This window comes from Hemicordylus capensis, chromosome 5, assembly GCF_027244095.1.
Source record: "Hemicordylus capensis ecotype Gifberg chromosome 5, rHemCap1.1.pri, whole genome shotgun sequence".
NCBI classification, from domain to species: domain Eukaryota; kingdom Metazoa; phylum Chordata; class Lepidosauria; order Squamata; family Cordylidae; genus Hemicordylus; species Hemicordylus capensis.
This window is the reverse complement of record NC_069661.1, coordinates 73199336-73221181: the sequence shown is the minus strand read 5'-3', so window position 1 is coordinate 73221181 and position 21846 is coordinate 73199336. Positions and strand designations below refer to the sequence as shown.

Genomic DNA, 21846 nt, shown 5'->3' with positions numbered 1-21846 from the left:
CTGAAATTCTTTGGCATGTATTTTCTTTTGCTTTTGCAATTTCTTCTGAAATCTACAGAGCATTTTATTACAGCCCCACTTCACACATACAGCACAGTATCAAAACTGAAAGGAAATGAGAGGGCACTATGAAGCAAATCTGCTATATGATTAAAGGTTTTCACATTTGATGTATTGCTTATTTGTGCTCAGGCTCTGGCATAATATCATGGCATGTTGATTTGGCAATCAGTATATCTTATCCTACGCACTTATGGGCTGGATCACACACTGGACCTGTTCAGCCTGTACTGAGCAGGCTTTACTGAGAGTCTTTGGCTCACGCACCCAGAAAGGGATTGCATGGTCAGACTATGTTCACAAAGAAATATATGCACAAGGGATGGTTCTAGGGTATATGGTGCAACTATCTTGCTAATGCTAAGTAGATCTAGATTTGGGAATATAGGAGGCTGCCTTCTACCGAGTCAGACCATTTGTCCATCTAACTCAGGACACCATTTGTCCATCTAACTCAGTATTGTCTACCCGGACTGGTAGTGGCTCCTTCAAGGTTACAGGCAGGAATCTCTTCCAGCCCTACTGGAGATGCCAAGGAGTGAACCTGGGGCGTTCTACATGCAAGCATGCAGATGCACTGAGCTATAGCCCCATCTCCTAAGAGGAATATCTTACAGTGTTCACCTGTACAGGTTCAGACGTAATGCGGAACTGGAGGCAGAGCAACTAGAGCAACTAGAGGTCAGCTAGAGGCAGAGCAACTAGAGGTCTCCAAACCTGAACATTTGAATGTGGGAAACTGCAGCTCAGACCCTAACTCAACCTGAGGGTTCACTCACCAAATTCCAATTTGAACCCTAAATTTGTAATAAGGTTCACAGCTTGGGCCTCTGGTTTGCAGCTGCCTGCATTACAGCTGGATTCAATAATGGAGGCCGCTTTCCTCAGCTCCAGAATTGAGGAAAGGAAGCTCCTCTCTCTCTCCAACCTGATTGACTGCCATGGCTGTCCGTCAATCAGAGGAGGAAGTCCAACAGACAGTTCCCCCTCTGCCTGGAGTCTTGCAGACGGCTCGCAGACTACAGAGAGGAGGCCAGCGCTTACGTTTGAATTTGGAGAGGTAAGCATCCAGGGTGGGGGTGGGGGCGGAATCACAGGTACATTGGACCCCTAGTTCAGTATTATGTGTGAACCGGGACATTATCTCCCATTCAAATGAAAACTAAGGTGTGTCATGCTTAACAAAGGAGACAATTCATGCTCACTACTACAAGACCAGAGCCCATATGGGTGACTGTCTGGGAACCGCATATGCCACCTTGAGCTCCATGATGGAAGAAATGCAGGATAAACACGAAAAACAATATGTGCGCAGACACACAAGCCCCATTCTACACTCAAGAGAGATGAGGCTAACTGAAGACTTGCCCTAGCCCTAACTTAATTGTGAAGTTTTCAATCCATGCTATTTTGTGAATCAGTCTTAAGTATAAAATAAACGTTTCCCAATCCTTTTGGCTTTTCTCTTTGGCCTATAAAAGCCATTATAGCTTGCAAAATACTTTTGCTACCATGTGCTATTTTTGTAACTTTACATTTGCAGGGCAGGCCAAGATTTTACTCCATTCTTCTCCCCTCTTCTGAGTAATATCTAGCATAGTACAAGGTGTGCTATTGTGCTGTGCATTTCCCCGCCTCTTTGTCTAACAGAATACTGGAACTCAGCTTCACAGTTCCAGCACTGTATATGATTTTGATTGTTGCATAACAAGCACATGCATATATGGCATTTGCCTTTGAGGCAGTGCCTCAGAAGAATGGAACTAGACTGCCCCCAAGAGGCAGCTGTAAAAGTATTTGTACTGCTAGAAATTCACTATTTTGGTTGTAATAACCTTAGTTTGCCCCTGTACATAGTGTCTAAAGTACCCTGCAGATAAAAATGCACATGTTTTATATAAGTCATCTCTTTCTGCAAGCATACTGCCTCATTCTCTAGACTTCTCTAGACCTTTTTTTAACTTCTAGAGAAGAATGAACATTTTAGGTGGCAGCAGGGGGCTAACAACCTAACCATCAAGCTCCTGCCTGTACTTGGGCATTCTCACTCCCCAGGCATGCCACTCAAGGGGTTGACCCCATACAGGGGGAGAAAAAGACTACGGAAGAGTCCCAGCAGCAAGAGCTCCCCTGCCAGGAAGGATGGGGGGAGATCAAGGAAAAAGAAACAGCTAAGGATTGAAAACTTCCTCCCCACAACTGAGGCAGTACTGGAAGACTCTTTTGCTGTGAGTACCAACCACAGATTCGCAGCCCTGACCTCGGAGGCCCCCACCCCCACTGACAGGCAGACTCACCGGGAGACACATAGCAAACAAACCACCTTAATATCATCTCATTGGAGGGATGAGGAGGGAATCTCCCCAAGACAAGGGAGCCAAATCTCTACAGTTGGGAAAGCACCTCACTCCCAGTCTGACCTTGTTACCCAGCAGTTGAGCAACACCTGTCTTATCTCTGCAGAAAGTTTGCTTTTAATTCTAGGGCATTTGAACTAAAGTGGGGGACAAAAAGAGGCTCTAACACAAGCTTTTGCCCAATTCTCAGTTAGGACCCAGCAAGGGGCTAACAATTCAGCTGACAATAGCCCTCCCTTCTTCCTTGTCATCCACCATACCACATTGGCCTTATCCAGAGGCAGATGGATTAAGCAAGGGAAAGTTGCAAAGAACCTTGCAAACCCATCAGATCCTTATCTGCATTCCCAGAAAGGATTCACATTTATGGGCTAACAAAAAAAGATACTCACCTCCCTCTCGGAACTCCTAAATCAACAAATCTTCCCTTCTGAGATGGAGCAGTTTCCCTTTTTGCCAACTCAGCTGGTCTTCAAAAGGCTTTTCTTAATGTTCAAGACAGCAAGGGTGCCAACTCAGTTACTTCGCTCAGGCCAGCGCTTGAGACAATTCAACATCACTGTGCAATGTGTTTTCAAAGATCTCGGCTCTAGATCACTAATTACGGGCCCTATAAACATCAGCAGCAAAAATCCTGAATCTTACACTAATAATAAACTGCCCCTCTGAACCATGGCAGCGCCACACTAACTGAGTCTCGGAATGTACACTCAAGGACACGTAACCAAAACAAGTTTTTTACCCAAGATAAGACACAGCCAACCCTCTCTACAGAGCTGGCTGACTTCCAACCCTGCAGACAAGATGATTTGCAATAACTAAAGAGCAAAATTAACACACTCCTAAAGAGACTGAGTCCAAAAAGACACAGACCTGGCCACTCAGTCTCTTCAGACCCTGAAACCGACCAGGAGTTATCAATGGAAGTTCAAATATAATCACCCCCTAAATCACCCCCTAAAAGACTCCTAAAAGTGAATGTTGAAGATTTTGCAACTGGTACAGAGTGTGAAACGGACCTGGAAAGTGATTGTGACCAAGAACAATCTTCCAGGCTCTCTCCTGTCTCTAATAAATGTCCTAGCATGTTCAAGGCAGAGGAACCAGCAACAACTGACATACGCCCAGGAGTGTTGCTGTTCACAGACCCACACTTTGACACTGTCACTGCCCTCCTCGCTCCAGACAGACTGCCTATGCCATGAGACTCCCAGGTCCTTGCTATGACCTCTTCTGAAACAGAGGAGTTGGCCTCGGGGTTAGAAGTCCCGATTCCTACAAACATCTTGGCAACCAATGAGAAGGAGGGACAAATCTCCACCTACAGAGCCTTCACAATCAAATCACCACCTACAGAGCCTTCATATCATCCCTCTGCTGACTTAAGGGATGCATCACCCAAAGCACAAGAGCTGGGATCTGACATGCCCTTGTCCACTGATGACAAACTGAAGACTACGGGCATGCTAGACAACCCTCGGGGATCAACACCTATCCAAGTCCCCACCACTGCTGTCCTTCCTGACATGAGATCCCAGACTATCTCAGAAGCCCCAGAAGACACTAGCACACAGGATCCAAGACTAGGAACCTTCTTGGACGAAGCTGACCCACATACCCAAGATATCCCTCCAGAATTTGGGAGCACACTGGACTCTCCTATCATCCTGAATGGACTGGACCCAGGACAGCCAGTTGAAGAGACAGAAAAAAGAGGGGGTGCCCAAGAACTTGAAAGCGCTCCACCTGCTACCCGATGACATCCTGTCGACCAGCATAAAATTGGATTTTTATCTTGGAATGTGGCAGGTTGATTATCCTCTGTCTCAGATCCCTCCTTCAGAGACTGTCTTTCCTGCCATTATATTATTTTGATTCAAGATTCATGGACAACCGAGGATTTACTAATGAATGGCTTCCTCTCTTATACAGAAAGAGCTGTACCTGTGGCTGGCCAAGGCAGATACAGGGGTGGCCTGGGTGTGCTTGTTGCTACTTCTCTACATGCATCTTCAAAACTGCTTCCCTCGCTCAAGCAATAAGTGATGGCAGCTCTGGTCCAATTCAGCCAATGCGAATTGCTGATAATAAATATCTCCCTCCCTCCCCAACATAGGAAGTTACAGGTTAGAACCATGTGGACTGAACTTGAAAATTACATAGCAGATCTCCTTCACTCTACTCCTAATGTATACATGGTGATGGGTGGTGACTTAAACGGCAGGTTGGGTCCTGATGATCACACTTTATACACTCAACAGAGGGCCTATCCACCCAGCTCTGAGGCTGACAAGCTCCATCTCACTCTAAAGATCAAAGGTCGAATTATGTGGGTCTTTGAGTCAAATGACCACCGGACTTAATCTCTCCATTCTGAATGGCTCGCTTGAAAATGACCATCCCGCTGAGTTTACCTATCTTGCCGGCTTCAGAATGAGCCTGATTGACAACTTTATTACCTCAGGGAACCTGTTTCCTTTAGTGGAGAGATTTGAGGTTGTCCCCAAATTTGACAACGATCACCTTCCTATTTTGCTACTTTTGAAACCTTTCATCTATCAGTCCCACATGGAGAATCACTATAATTCTTCTATTTCCCTGGCGGATGGAGCATATTGATATGCATAATGGACACTACAACTGGATCAAGTGTTGAGAGAGATATTTGCCTCTGACCACCTGCAGTGTATCCAATCCTCCTTACTTAACAGAGACCCCATCTATATGCCTCTGGAGTCCTATAAGGCCCTAGTCCAGGAATTACAGCAGCTCTTCTCTCCTAAGAACTGCGAACCTCATGCACAGCATCAACTGGCCTCCAGGCAGTGGTTTGATAAGGACTGTGTCATCACCAAAAAAGCCCTTGCCGATACCTATTGAGTCTACAAATCTGGCTCTGGACTGTGGGCTGAACAGAATCTCCTCCAGCAGAAAAGGCAGTATAAACGTCTTCTGGCTCGTAAGAAAAAAAAGAGGCCATGAAAGAGGCCTGGATGAAACTCATTCAGGCCACTAGATACAAAGACTCTGCTATGTTCTGGCATCTAACAAAGAACTCTCCCAGGTATGGCCCAAATCACTTGGACTGTCATATCCATCCAGAGATCTGGGAGAAACACTTTCAAGATTTATACAAAGACCCTGCTGTAGTCTGCAGAAGCTGCTCCTGTGCCATTGAGGATATCCCAGCATGGACTCTGGTGTCATCTTCAGAGATCCACAGTCTAGTCGCCCAACTAAGACTGGGAAAGGCTCCAGGAGAGGACCTCATTCCTCCAGAGGCTGTTAAAAACAATCTGGACTGGTGGGCTCCCATCCTGGCATCACATTTTACCTATATCAATATGAATGGCCAAATTCCCAAGTACTGGGGAGTAGCGATCATTGCCCCCATATTTTAAAAGGGCAAGAAGGAAGATCCTGCCAATTACAGACCCATTAGTTTGCTCAATACCATCAGCAAACTCTATGTGAGACACCTATACAGGAAACTTAGAGATTGGCTGGAACAGGAAAATCTCCTTGCTGAGGAACAAGCAGGCTTTAGGGAAGGGCGCTCCACCATCAATCAGTGCCTAGTCCTACAGCACCTCATAGAGAAATATTCCTCCTGCAGGACAACCTCCCTTTATGCCGCCTGCATTTATCTCAAGGCAGCATTTGATTCTACTCCACGTGTTAAACTATGGGAGAAGTTTGAGGCCTCCTCCATTGACCAGCATCTGCTATATCTTCTCCACACCCTGCATATAGACACTTCACTCAAGGTGAGATGAAGTCCACAAGGCCACCTCACAAGGGCTGTTCTAACTCAGAAGGGTGTCAAACAAGGATGTATTTTGGCCCCACTTCTATTTAACTTCTGCATTAATCCTATGGTGGGCCTGCTTGGCAATCCTGATTTTCACCCTCTAAAACTTGTGGGGAGACACATTGCCATATTGTTATATGCAGATGATGCAGCCATCCTCTCAATGAGCCCCATCGGCCTTAGAAGAGCACTGAGGACCTTGTTGCTGCACTGTAAGGAGGCTCGCCTTGAAATTAACTATCACAAAACTAAAATTATGGCCTTTGCCAGGAGGTCCAAGATCTACTCTTGGAGGATTGAAGGTCATAAGACTGAGCAAGTTGCCCATTTTAAGTACTTGGGAGTAGTTTTCCACTCTGGCGGCTCTAGAAAAGCCCATGGAGAACACATGGCTTTAAATGCCCAAAGAAGCTCCTCTGCTATTCTTCAATAACTATGGACAAGAGGAGGCCATTATCTACCTGCAGCAATTGAACTGTTCAAAGCCAAGCCACTAGCTCAACTCTTCTATGGTGCTCAGTTGGGCCCCTTTCCCAACATTGCATCTTGGGAATGGCTACAATCTAAATTCCTGAGGGCAGTGCTCCGTGTTCCGAGATGTGTCTCCAGTGCCACTCTGCAACTGGAGACAGGCCTGATCAAGATTGAGGCCAGGGTGTGGGTGACCACTCTTTGTTGTTGGCTCAGATTATCCTTTCGCCCAATTGGCCTTGCCCCCTTAACCCTACACAACGACTACCATTCTAGATGGATACAGATGGTTGAGGCCAAAATGGCTACGCTGGGCCTCTCTACACCAACCATGCTCAGCATGGGCTATGATCAGGCAAAAGCAACCATCAAGCAGCACATTACAGACATTGAGCGCCAAACTGATCTCAGCAGTGTCCCAAAATTTTATATTAGATATTCTGCTTCTCCTGCAGCATATCTCAATCAACTGGAGGTCCCAAACCACAGAAGGGCATTCACCTTGGCTTGCTGCCATGGCCTCCCCTCAGCAGTGCTAGAAGGCCGCTATAGAAGGATCCCATTTGCAGGCTCTCTATGCCCCTGTCGCTCAGGGCAGATTGAAACTACTGAGCATGTTCTCCTATACTGCTCGTTCTATAGAGACATTCGTGCCTCTCTCATTCTTCCACTGTCAAGCAAGTTCCCAGGACGTCTGAGACAGTTCTACAGTTCCCTGCTACTCTCTGACCATAAGCCTACCCTAACTTATAGCATTGCCAGTTACTGTGTGGCTGTGATCGGCATCCGCTGGCAGATGATGGGCTCTGAGCCTTTTTAGCCCTGATTTGATTCTGTAATTCCTCACGCCTCCCCTTTTACTCCTTTTATTTGTCTTAACATTCAATATAACTTTTACTCTGACTTTTTAAGCTCTATTATATTATATTTTTTAAACTCTACTATTTTATGTCGCCTTTTAATGTCTTTTATGCATTGTATGACTTTTAAACATAGTAATAGTATTATTATTATTATTATTATATGCATTTACATATTTAGTATTTTAGTACTTTTAGTTCTTTTAGCATTCATATTTTGAACACCCTCATACATTCTAAGTACTATTAGTTCTTTTAATGTTAATATGCATCATCACATATGTAACTACCTTCCATTTCCAATTTATTTACTTGTATTCTCTAACATGTATTTTTATGCTGGTCTATGACTGTAATAAAGGATGATGATGATGATGATGATGATGATGATGAGGTGGCAGCAGTAGAATGTACTAATACACAGTCACAGTCCTAAGACTCTTACCAGCAAATAATTATAAGAATGTAAGAAGAGCCTCCAGCACTCTGTTTCAGGTAGTGGCCCATCAGATGCCTAGGGAAACCACACAACCAGGAGGTGAAGGCCTGCCCCCTCTCCTGCTGTTGTTCCTTCACAGCTGGTATTCAGAGGCATGCTGCCTATAAATACAGAGGTAGCCTCTAGCCGTGGTGGTGTTGGTGGTGATGATGATGATGATGATTGTAGTGGAGGTAGTAGTAGAATCAGTCTTTCCTGCAGCATAGGGGTAAATTATTATGTTTTATTATTATTGTTTACACAGTCAGACAGGTGTTATTGACTGGTTTGTTTTATACAGACATCGAGTACTTCCCAAGGACTTGGGATGGCTGGATTTTATTATCAATGTTGTTGCTGTTATTATAGATATCATCGCAGAATATAGGCTGTTCCCAGTAAAGTTGCTTTTTGTAATTGGCTGATGGTGATTTCTGTGGCCCCTATGATTTCTTCTTCTTCTTCTTCTTCTTCTTCTTCTTCTTCTTCTTCTTCTTCTTCTTCTTCTTCTTCTTCTTCTTCTTCTTCTTCTTCTTCTTCTTCTTCTTCTTCTTATTTCTTGCTACTATTATTATTATTAATTCAATTTCTATACCGCACTTCCAAAAATGGCTCAGGGCGGTTTACACAGAGCAATAATAAATAAATAGGATAAGATGGATCCCTGTCCCCAAAGGGCTCACAATCTAAAAAGAAACATAAGATAGACACCAGTAACAGTCACTGGAGGTAGTGTGCTGGGGGTGGATTTGGACAGTTACTCTCCAGGGGTAAATAAATAAAGAGAATCACCACGTTAAAAGGTGCCTCTTTGCCAAGTTAATAGGGGTTCTATTCTATATCGTCCAAAATGAACTGAAGACCACAACATGCTCCAATAAATTTGTTGATTGTTAAAGTGCCACAAGATTCTTCATTGTTTTTGACTAATCATGGCTATCCTTGTATAGACGAACTCTGGACAACACTGTTGAAGGTGTTCTTAGGCATACATCTGTCTTATTTTCTATCTCCAGTGGATATAAACATCTTCTCTACTTATTATTTATTAAGTCATGATAAATCTTGTTTACTTACTCTCTGCAAAATAAGAGTGTTTCATTGACAGCAGTGGTGAGTAAATCTGGCCTGGTACTTTCCCAAAAGTTTATCAGAAGACTTCTCAGTAGCCGTCAGTTGCTATATCTTTCTATCCAGACTTACAATGCCATCTAGTGATCACTGACTATATCATAAAAAGCAACCTACAGCCACCAATGTTATTTTGTACGAGGTGAATGCCTGCTTATTTGCATATCTTGGTAAAAACTAGTTTGATTAAAGCTTATTTCTCCCACAAACAGCAAATAACATGGTAACCCTGTGTTTATGCTGTCCCTTATCAAAGCTGCAAGCAGGCTCACATAACTGAATATTCCCCATGCAACATAGTTTTCCATGCATGCACACACAAAATGGGAAGAAGGTGGTAGGCAAGGCTTAAATCTTTTCCTCAGAGCCTTATTTTAGAATACAGTTGCCAGATCTTGAAAGACAAAATTCTGGTACCTGGGATGGGATTCTGTAGCAGAGCGTAGGGAGACAAAGATGGAACAGGGTCAGTCTGGGCAGAGCACAGAAGTAAAAAAGTGAATCCTGCAAGCCTGTCAGGGCTAACTTGGTGATGGGTAGACCTTGACCCACCATCTGATGATGCAATATTGGGAACCCTTGTTGTGAGGACAGATGAATCAATAGCAAAAGAGAACCCAAAACGTATGCAGAATAAATCATTTTAACAAGTGAGCTATATGGATCCCACCTCCACCCCTCCCTCTCTTGCTCTCTCTCTCTCTCTCTCTCTCTCACACACACACACACACACAATCACACACGCAAGGAGAGCCCTTTCTCACGATCCCATGAGAGGGTGTGAGGGTGGCTTGTGGGGAAGGCTGCAGGAGCTTACCTTCCCTGCACACAATCCTTCTGCTACCTCTGGGCATGCGGATTCTGTGTCCAGATGTTCCGCTGCTATCTCTGGCAGCACAGAAGCACAGAAGGAATTGGGATGCAGCATCCTGGTCACAGAAATCCCACAATGCACCAATGCATTGTGGGGATCCCCTGGGTGCTGCTATACAAGGTCAGCAGTGCTTCAGGGCACAAGCGCACCCCTAACCTCAGCCAACTGGTAGGCTTCTTTGCCAAGCCTGGGCTAGACTGCACGTGAAAACAGCCTGTGAGGTGCTCAGACCCTCTTTACCCACTCCTCTCTCTGTTAGCTGCCCTGATTATATTGGAGGCGGCTGCTGCTGCAGTAAGTTCCTCCCCATTTGAGTGCCATGCTAGGAGGGCAGCCAGGCAAGTGGCCACTGCAAGTAATTGGGGCTAGCAACTCTTGGCTAAGAGTGGGGAATTGTGCACACGTGAATTGTGCACACGTGAGCTGGGAATTGTGCACACGTGAGCTGGTCTCATGCTTCATGCTCACACTTGGTTTTGAGCCTCTATTGGCCCAGTATGCATGTGTGCACAATGCAGGTTTACCTCCTCATCTCCTGTTTATGAGAACTAGCCCTTAAGATATTTGTTTGGCTGTTTCACAAAATTAGCTAGAATATACTTGTGTCCAATCAACTCCTGCTTGAGTGTGAGTTCACAAAATGGTAATTTAAGCCAAGGCCTTACTTTGTTTGGCCAATTAACTCATAGGTTCAGTACTTTGTTTTTCTAAATGATTCAATTAAGATTTTTCAAGTCCAAACAACCACTAAGCTAAACGACTCTGTACACAATTTAAAAATATAGCTCAATTCATAAAATGTTTAAACAGGAGACTAAATAAAAAGCTAAGGAATAGGTTAAAGATAAACTGAGGAAGAAAGGAAGATAAGGTATCCCACAGAAGTACGGTGACCTGTTTGAAGTTTTTATATAAACAATTTATATTTAACTGGCTGTGCAGCCTAAACATTGTTACTCTCTGTAAATGCAATGAAAGATAAACAAGTGATTTGGAAATAGGCAGAACAGATTTGACGCCATAGTGCTTTCATTTGGTGTGGTAATTTTTCCAGGATGAGTTTCTTAAGCCATATTTTAATTGACAATATGCTTCCCCACCACCTGTTGCATTTAGCCACACTCCCTGAAATACAACTCAGGAAAATGATTAGATCTCTTCTGATTGAGGGATGCTTACTTTTATCCAGACAGTTCAATAATACCATGGGTGTGTGTACATATTGCAGATTCAACATTTCTTTTAAGTTCCATATCCAAACTAACCTTAGATAAAGCAATTACGTTTCATGCTGCAAATCAAGAACATAATTTTTCCTTTTCATGTTCAAAACCATCCTGAAGCATCCACCAATTTTCAAGTGGCAGAGGAGAAAGAAAAGATTTAACACACAATGGCTGACATCCAGATTAACACAGCTCTTGTGCTGCCAACACTGTACAGCTGCAAGGGCGATTTTCACTGATCTCCCCTTCACTCTGAAGGCCACTGTACCTGCTGAACATTTGTCTCTGAAGCAAAGGGAAGTTGTCACTCCCCACTAGAACCTGTGCAGAGTAAGCAGCACAAGTGATCGGTTATTATGGATTTCAGCTACTGGCTATAATCACACCTAATTTGTCCTAGTCACAGAAAAATCTGGAAGGCTGAAGTCATTAGCAACCCAAATGGGAAGGCAGGTTGAAGAGATATTGTACTTTGCATGAATAAAACACTTGTCATGTGATCAGTCCTACAATGTGACAAGATTAGCTCCTCTGGACAGACCCTTGCTTCAGATTGTACAAGTTTCGTTAGCAGAGATTCAATTGGTTCAACTTTTCTTGGCACAGAAAGTCAATAAGAAAAGCCTTATTGAATGCGGCAATTAAAAACACAAAAGCACTGTGTTCTTAAGTCCAAACAACACAGGAGCATATACCTGTTCTTGAACCAGGCTTTTTGGGGACGGAGGCTAAAGAACTGAGTCAGATAGAAGTGGCAAGAGATGATGTTCTAAACTGTCTGGAAAGACTGAAAACTAGTGAATCGCCAGGGTCAGATGGCATCTATCCAAGAGTCCTTAATGAACTCAAATGTGAAATTGCTGATTTCCTTACTAAAATATATAACTTATCCCTGCAATCAGGCTCTGTACTCTGGACTTGCAAATGTAACACTGATTTTCAGGGGCGATCCGGAAAATTACAGGCCGGTTAGCTTAATGTCCGTTCCAGGAAAACAGATGGAAAGCATTCTCAAGGATAAAATTGTTGAGCACACAGAAGAACAGGTCCTGCTGGGGGAGAACCAGCATGGCTTCTGCAAAGGGAAATCTTGCCTCACAAACCTTTTGGAGTTCTTTGAGAGTGTCAGCAGGTGTGTGGATGAAGGTGATCTGGTTGACATAGTATACCTGGACTTTCAAAAAGCATTTGACAAATTTCCTCATCAACGACTCCTGAGGAAACTTAGTGGTCATGGGATAAGGGGACAAGTATATGTGTGGATTGCTAACTGGTTGAAAGACAGGAAACTGAGGGTAGGTATAAATGGAGAGTTTTCACAATGGAGGGAAGTAAGAAGTGGGGTCCCCCAGGGATCTGTACTGGGACCAGTGCTTTTTAATTTATTCATAAATGATCTAGAAGCAGGGGTAAGCAGCGAGGTGGACAAATTTGCAGATGATACCAAACTCTTTCGGGTAGTGAAATCCATAACTGATTGTGAAGAGCTCCAAAAGGATCTCTCCAAACTGGGTGAGTGGGCGACAAAGTGGCAAATGTGGTTCAGTGTTGGCAAGTGTAAAGTGATGCAAAGAACCCCAACTTCAAGTATATGCTGATGGGATCTGAGCTGTTGGTGACTGACCAGGAGAGGGATCTTGGGGTCGTAGTGGACAGTTCGTTGAAAGTGTCGACTCAATGTGCGGCAGCTGTGAAAAAGGCCAATTCCATGCTAGGGATCATTAGGAAGGGGATTGAAAATAAAACTGCTAATATTATAATGCCCTTATATAAAACTATGCTGTGGCCACATGGAGTACTGTGTACAAGTCTGGTCACCACATCTAAAGGAGGACATTGTAGAACTGGAAAAGGTTCAGAAGAGGGCAACCAAGATGATCATGGACCTAGAGCACCTTCCTTTTTAGTTTAGTTTAGCTTTTAAGTTCAGAAAAAAGACGACTGCGGGGAGACATGATAGAAGTTTAAAAAATCATGCATGGTTTGGAGAAAGTGAATAGAGAGAAATTCTTCTCCCTCTCCCATAACACTATAACTAGGGTCATCCAATGAATCTGATCACCAGGAAATCTAGGACCAACAAATTGAAGTACTTTTTCACACAACGCATAATAAAATTTGTGGAATTCTCTGCCACAAGATGTGGTGACAGCCAATAACCTGGATGGCTTTTAGAGGAGTTTGGATAACTTCATGGAGGAGAGGTCTATCAAAGGCTACTAGTCTGAGGGCTATAGGCCACCTCTGGATGCCTCTGAATATGTTGCAGGAGAGTAACAGCAGGAGAGAGGGCATGCCTTCAACGTCTGCCTGTAAGCTTTCAGTGGCATCTGATGGGCCACTGTGTGCAACAGGATGCTGGACTAGATGGGCTTTGGGCCTGTTCCAGCAGGGCTTGTCTTATGTTCACTATTAGAAAAACAAGTGGCAGTCCTATTTACCACCTACTTTCAAAACTGCTAGAAAAGGAACACAGAGATGCATTCTCATTTCCTGCGCCTCCCTTACTGTTACCCATCCATAAAGAAAAGACCACCTAAGCGGCTTCACATGGTTCATACATTCAGATACATGATACAATGGCATTGTATTTCACCCTGGGAGAATTGGCTCTCATGCAGCAAATGATCTGCATGAATTAGGCATCAGCAAATATTCATTTCTTGAACAAGTATGTTTTTAAGAACCACAGTCCTCTCACATCTTATCTTGACTCCATTGGCGCAACTTTCTGAAAGCAGTTCAGTTCAAATGCCTATATGCCAGTATTTGATTGTATACAGTAAACCCTACAATCACAATTACGAAAACCATAAATAATGAAATCTTAACTCTATGGGAATCCCACGATTAGGTTCCTGCACACAAAAATTTGCCAAAAATGACAAAAACAAAAAACAAAAAACCATGGGAGGGAAGCAGAAATAAAAGGAGTGCAGCACAGAGCCGTACTTTCTAGCTCTCTAGGAATACCCACCAAAACCCCCAAATCATTCAATTTTTTTGCAGATTTTCATGGATTTTTTTTTAAGCATCACAAAACTGCTCCGCTATGCCTCCAGACTGAAAATGCCATGAGAAGTGACACTGGAAGTCCCTTCCAGTGGCCCAAGAACTGCGGATAGAAAAAATTCAGCTATTTTTAGTTCTGTGGATAATGAAACTGTCTTTGAGATCCATCCACGAATACACAAAACCGCAGTTGCTGAAACTGCAGATAACGAGGGCCACCTGTGTATTTTTATGATTATGGTTCCAATTTTGCAAACATCATAGTGGCCATGGTCAATATGCATGTGCCTTTCCTTAACTGGGCCTTGTCTTCTGGCAGTGTGAAGTTGCAGGGAATTCAATGAATAATAATTTCCTTTTTTGCACTGGCACCTTTTAATTATACCTGCCTCACTTGTAAGCAAATATCCACTGATCTAGTTCAAAATGTCTTCTGAATTCTATTTTCCCTTGTTGGAAAAATAAATAAATTGAATGCTAAATGTAAGTTTTTAACATTGCAAACATAAAACATGAGCAGAAGATCAGCAACAGAGCAGAGCTTTCCACATCTCATTGTTTTTAAAATTAATAGTAATACTTATCATTTGTATAACACTTCACAGTGTTCTAAGTGCTTCACAGGTATTATTTTATAATCCTTACAACCCTGTGATTTGTCATCCCCATGTTTTAAGTAAGGTGGGGCTTAGTGAATTCATAACGAAGGCAAGATTCAAAGTGAAGAATTGTCTATTTGCAGCTTAGTCTCAGCTACTACTCTACCCAAGCTTGCAATCATATGTTTTAACAACATTAGATGCCTTTCTACCAAGGTAACCAATGTATACCTGACTTTCACTTCCAGGGGGGAAAATCACCAGTGAGGGAAAGATGTCATCCTGACCAAGGCCTGGGCACCCTGAGAAGGAAGCGAGAATGCTTCAGGCAGAGGGGGCTATAAGACCCAAACACAGGTGACATTTTAAAATGGGATTACTCAAACTCAAGGATAATTATTTTTTAAGAATGCTGTAGGGTAAATGCTGTGAGAAACATAATGTGGTAAATCAAAGGTTCAGAAACTTTGGAATCTTTGTACTTTAGTTACAATGTACAATAGTTACAATGTCTATTTGGTGAACATAAAATGACTTAATAGTGCACAAATCTGAAAATGAAACCACGGACTGGCTCCTGGCATTTGATTAGTTTCATCTTCTTCTTTTTTTGCTTGGGGGACTTTGCTGTTTTACATAGTTGGCCATTCAGTGTGAGACAATAAGCATCCAGATCACTCTAGTTGTGAACGATCAAAGATACTTGCAAAACTTGATTGGTTAATAGCAATAGCAATAGCAATAGCACTTACATTTATATACCGCTCTATAGCCGGAGCTCTCTAAGCGGTTTACAATGATTTTAGCATATTGCCCCCAACATTCTGGGTACTCATTTTACCAACCTCGGAAGGATGGAAGGCTGAGTCAACCTTGAGCCCCTGGTCAGGATCGAACTTGTAACCTTCTGGTTACAGGGCGGCAGTTTTTACCACTGCACCACCAGGGGCTCTGGTGGTGCAGAAACAGCAAAATGAAGATTTAAGGCAGATACCAGAAGGGTCCTGCTGCAGGAAGAATACATGCTTTAGAGGAACAGCTAATAAAACCCCAAGAACAGAAAACTAGAACAGAAAACTAGAAAACTATAAACAAAAAACAGGAGATACAGATTTAGGAAAAGACCATGAAATATTAAGGAGAAGGATTGAAAATGGAGCTAAGGAGCTTTGGGATTTTTTCTCCACAGTGAACTGAAGAATAGGGTTGTGCAAATCGATTTGGGTACAAATTGATTTTTACCCGAATCTAGCTGGCTTGGGCAATTTGGAAATAGAACAATTACCCCTGTGGTCCATTGGCTAGATTCGGGTCCAAATCGAATCACATCAGATTCAGTTTGAATTGTTTCGAGATTCAGATTCTTAGCATGTGTATATATATATGTGTGTGTGTGTACACACACACACACACACATATATATACACGCTAAGGTCATAAGTGGCAAGCCCCACCCACACAGTGCTTTACCAATCTGAGGCAACAGAGCAGAAGCACCATGGTGATTGGGTAGTGGGAATTTCATATGCAGATAGGGAAGAGGAGCGAGCGGCTAGGGGGTGAGTGAGTGAGCGAACGGTGGGGAGGGTATTGTGTGTGGTGGGGAGGGTGTGTGTGTATACACACACACTCTCTCTCACACACACACTCTACAGGAGACTGTCATCTGTAGATTCACGGATTGCAGTTTCTTGTATCCACAGTTGGGTCTTAGAAACCCATTTTCCTTATCCACAGGTAGTAAAATGGGTGCTTTTTATCTTTTCATGGTTCCTGAAAGCCACGTGGAGCATTTTGTGGCTCTTAAAAGTAAATAAATCACTATTTTTCATGAAAAATAGGAGGATTTGTGGGTGGGGGGCATTGCTGGAGAGCAAGGTACAGTGTTTTATTCCTCTTATTTCTGCCTCCCCGCTTGGTCTTTTGGGGGGAGGGGTCAGAATACCCCTGGATTCCCTTAGGGGTCAGGTTTCTTTATTTGCAGTTTCTCTACTCGTGGTTGTAGGCAAGAACCCCTGCAAATAAAGAGAGCCTCCTGTACTGACAAACAGGACAGTGTAACACATCACAAACCCAGGAAACTCAACAATAACACTTTCTCACTATATGATTATTCTTTATCAATCCAGAAATTTTAATCTGGTAATCAAGTTACATGAGAACAGTATTAGTACCAGGAAAAATGTTCGGTTTCTTCTCAGCTTTTAAGTAAGAATAATGAAATATATTTCCAAGTGAGTAGATGAAACCCAAGTAGTCATCATTCTTATTTTACACAGCTCTTCCACAGAGACATAAACTTTAATGGTAGTTAAGCATTACTTACAACACCAACTTCTTACTGCATACATTTTCAATGCCATTACTTTATGAGACATTGGAGAACATCTTTTATCACCTGCTTTGTGGAATATCTGTGGCAATATCTGCAAGCAGCTGCTAATTTCTATAGGGGTTTTTTTTTTAATGTGCATAACCTACACAATCAGGATTTGCAAGTGAAACACATAGGTTTATAATTGGTAGCAGAATGCAACGTTCATTCACGTATTCTTCCCCCGTGTTGAATATGTAGGATCATGAATGATGGTGTAAAAGTATCTAGCATTTTTTATGTAGAGCGGATTATTGGGTTTTTTAAAAAATTACTCAAAAAACAGAAGTTAAATATTGCAAGCTACACAAAATCTAAAATATAGGGAACTTTCACAGTACATTATACTAAGAACACGTAATAGATTAAAAGCTGTAACTTCAGAGCTTCTGCTTAAAAATTTAAAGTTTCTGACATCATCTTCCACCACTCCATCAATTCTTCCTTTTCTTCTTCTTTTCTTTCAGACAAAGATTCCAGGTCAAAATCAACCTAGGAAAGAGGAGCAACTGTGATCAATAGATTTGTACACATTCATTGCACAGAAGAAAGCTCCCACTTTACAAAAGTAACATCATGAAAATATTTAGGTTGACTACTAGATTTTAGTCATCTCAATCCTAATATTAAGATAAATATAAAGCTGCCTTTATATTTGACACAGTCAAACCAATTGGTCCATCTAATTCAGTATTGACTATACTGACTAGTAGCAGCTCTCCAGGATTTTCAGACACAGGTCTTTCTCACTCTAGTCTGCAGATGCCTAGGATTGAACCTGGGACCTTTCTGCATGAAAAGCCTATGCCTACCACGAAGCTGCAGACCCCCTCCTAAATTATTACTTTCCAATTATTAACTAGAGGTGTACAGAACATTCCAGCGATGGAACATTCAGACTTGGAACAGGCAGTTCCCAGTCTGGAACAGAATGCCTTTTTAATAAATGGCCTATTCCAGGCCCACACAAGAATGACCCCCCCCCCCATTCCGAGCTGGGAAGGTCCCAAGTGTTCCGGCAGTACCTAGTAATTTAGATTATTAGCAGATAAACATTTTTAGAGGTGATGGGCAGTGAGGGGTAGCAGGAGGGGCATTTAAAAATAATGTCCTTAGCAGACAAGCAGCAGTGCCTTGCTTGCCCACCTACAGCACTGGTTGCCACGTGTACATGGCAGCCATCATTGGCTGCTGCGTGTGCTCAGAAGCCATTTGACTATGCAAATGGCTACTGCGCATGCACGACATCCAGTCTGTAGGCGGGCAGGTGAAGTGCTCAGTTGTGAAGGAAACTACTTTTAAAGGTACCTCTTTTCGCCACACGCTGCTGCTTGTTCACTAAGGTATCTTCCGCTGCCCACCACCTCTAAAATATTTAATTATATAATAATAATCAAAATTATCAGGAATTGCCAGGACGCTCAGAACATTCCAAGTTGTTCCATCCGGAATCAGCTTGGCCGGTTTTTCCAACAGTTTCTCCTGGTTATTTGCATTCTGTTTCGAGCTCAGAACAGAATGCAAAAACCGTTCCATGCACATCACTATTATTAACTAGTAGGAAAGACCTGTCATCGACCAGTTAAAGTCATTTTCATGGATTATACTTATAGGAAATTTCAAGAAATATGTGTAATAGAATCTATCAATATATTTAAAAGCCTTAGGACGTATGCCGCACATCCTGTGGTATGTGGCACATCTTGCGAGAGCTGTCCAGAGGAGAGAGAAGACACAGAGTAGGGCTGAATGGTGGACAGACAGGCAGCTGCTGAGGAGGGGGAGAAGGAGAAAAGGCTGAGAAGGTGACAACAAGGAAGAAAGAAGAAGATACACTGAGTAGTGGCCTCTGTTGCCCTGCCGAGCCTCCTTGAGAGGAGGACAGCCGAGGTGGAAGAGTGCACTGAGGGCCGTTCGTGCAGGCTGGAAGGAAGCCCCAGCTCAGCTGTTCTCTGGATGAGGAGACTCAGCAGGACAATGGAGTGCGCTCTCTCAGTGCGCTCCCTCAGTGCGCTCTCCAGCCCAAATTGGCCATCCTCCTCATGAGGAGACTTGGCAGGGGGACGCAACAGAGGCTGGCGGTAGGAGCCAACCTAGGCCGCCAAAATGCCGCTCTCCCTAGGAAGGGAAGGGGAGGAGGAGGCTGAGGGATGGGGGAGAGCGAGAGAGTTATGGGGAAGAGCGAGAGAGAGAGTGGTGGTGGGGAGAGCGAGAGAGAGTGGTGGTGGGGAGAGCGAGAGAGAGTGGTGGTGGGGAGAGCGAGAGCGAGTGGTGGTGGGGAGAGCGAGAGCGAGTGGTGGTGGGGAGAGCGAGAGCGAGTGGTGGGGGGAGAGCGAGAGCGAGTGGTGGGGGGAGAGCGAGAGCGAGTGGTGGGGGGGAGAGCGAGTGGTGGGGGGAGAGCGAGAGCGAGTGGTGGGGGGGAGAGCGAGAGCGAGTGGTGGGGGGAGAGCGAGAGCGAGTGGGGGGGAGAGCGAGAGCGAGTGGGGGGGAGAGCGAGAGAGAGTGGTGGGGGGAGAGCGAGAGAGAGTGGTGGGGGAGAGCGAGAGAGAGTGGTGGGGGGAGAGCGAGAGCGAGTGGTGGGGGAGAGCGAGAGAGTGGTGGAGGGAGAGCGCAAGAGAGAGAGTGGTGGGGGCAGCAAGAGAGAGAGAGAGATGTGGAGGGGTGGCAGGGGCGTAACTATAATAGGGCAAGTAGAGACAGTTGTCTGGGGGCCCACTACCTTGGAGGGGCCACCAGAGGCAAGTCACATGACTGATTCACACCCGCCCGGGCTTCCTTCAGTTGCATTCATCCTCCAAAATTTATATGAGTGTTAAGAGCTGGAGCTACCAGAACAGCATGTCTTTCTCTAGTACCATTAAATGACTTGCATTATCCACAATAGTTACCACTATTCAGCCTCATTTAAGATTTTTTTACTTCATGAGCTGAGCTTCAGTGAGAGGGGGGCATTTTAAAATCTTGTCTCTGGGCCCACTCCAACCTTGCTACGCCCCTGAGGGGGTGGGGAAGGTTTCACCAGATCTGCTGCCATCCCAGATGGCAGGGGTGGCTTAAGGAGGGGGGAAGAGGGAAGGCAGCGCAGGGAGCCAAATTTTCCAGGGATGCGTGAGAGTCAGAGAACTAGGGTGCAGATGTTCTGCACAGGGTCAGCTAATTGTTTTATTAATGTTCTTGCAAAAAAGGAAGTAGAACAGTTTGAAATTCATAACATTTCAACTTAAAATATTAAAATAAAATTCATTTTATTGACTAATTACCACATATGGTAAATTTGAATCATAGTAGATTTGAAAGTGAGATACATCTACTTCTCTTGGGCATGATGCCATTTTGGAATTATTGATTTCATTATTGAGAGTTAAAAATTTGTCATAACAATTAAAATATGTTGATTATATTCAGAATTTCTTCTTAAAAATGTGAAAAAGTATGTAAACCTTTCCCTGAGCATATTCAGGTGTAAAAGGTAGTGCTACTTTCAGTGGTAGGATTTACCTAATTTTAGTGGTAGGATTGTGTATGCAAAATTTGGTATCTGTAGGTCATAGAGAAGCATTACTTTATTTTGCACAAATTCTTCAAAATAAGTAATAGATTATTTCAAATTATTAATGAATGGATGTTTCCTCATATTATCTTTAGGGGTAAAGCCCTTGCCCCCCGCATGGGTTTGTTTATAAAATCCTACTAAACTTGAGTGACAAACACAAAGTTCGCTTCTGCTCTCTTTCTGGTCACGTAGTAAGGGAGTAATCCATTGAAAATTTATTTAAAGTTCTTTCCCCTCTCCTTCAGGTGCAGTTACATCGAGCTGCATGGAAACACAGAACAATGTTAAATTGGCTAGCCTCATTGGTCTTTCCTTGGTAGACAGGGAAGGAACCTGAACAAGCAGCAACAATGAATATTGGGTGAGCTCTCTCAGTTCAGTTTTGAATAAGATTAGATAAAACCATTTCCCCCTAAATCAGATAAAAAGTTATTTCCTGGGCCAAAATCCAGATCTTATGGTTATCAATCCTGGTTAGATGCAATTTAACCACAGTGGTTTTACCTCAACTGCCTAAGAAAATCTGCATTCTCACAACCAGTTTCACAGGGCTCAGCAATCTTGGTTAACTCTTTAACTAGAATTGTGAGAATGCAGCCATATTTAAGCTTCTCTTATACACCGCCTTTCAAAGAAATCATCAAAGCAGTCAACAAAAAAAATCTCAGGGAAACTTTGAAGGCACAAATGCTGAAGCAAAGCAGGTCTGGGTCAGGTGACCAATACCTGGATGGGAGACCACCTAAGAGCACTATTTTGCAAAAGGCAGAAAATGAAACAAAACAATAAAATTTGATAGAGCCTTCAGGGATCTAGAATTGCTCCACTGCCTAGATGCTGGATATCCCTGAAGTAAATATGTGTTACAATAAGTGTTACAATAAGTATACTGTATATGCGACACTCAGCTTCTCCTTATTTTTACACAAGGAAATTTTTAAAAAGCTTTGAATTGATCTCACAGAGCCGATAAGATTTTTCTAAAATGCACTGTATTACACAAATTTTGCAGGAATTTCTCTTAGCCCTATCTTAGAGAT

General features: G+C 43.3%; 1 protein-coding gene and 1 long non-coding RNA gene across 2 annotated transcripts in view; one reads left to right on the top strand and one right to left on the bottom strand.

Moving 5' to 3' along the window:
• The first annotated feature begins 1048 nt into the window (after positions 1-1048).
• LOC128326574 (uncharacterized) lies at positions 1049-21819 on the top strand. The gene is made up of 3 exons (XR_008308118.1): positions 1049-1120; positions 15128-15236; positions 21052-21819. It is a non-coding gene; the product is annotated as an uncharacterized LOC128326574 (long non-coding RNA).
• The window catches only part of CPE (carboxypeptidase E), a 116458-nt gene continuing 111601 nt past the window's right edge, over positions 16990-21846 (bottom strand). The window contains exon 9 of the mRNA XM_053253655.1: positions 16990-17745. Within this exon, the coding sequence (XP_053109630.1) occupies positions 17647-17745 (99 nt within the window). The 3' untranslated portion in view covers positions 16990-17646. The remainder of the gene's footprint in view (positions 17746-21846) is intronic.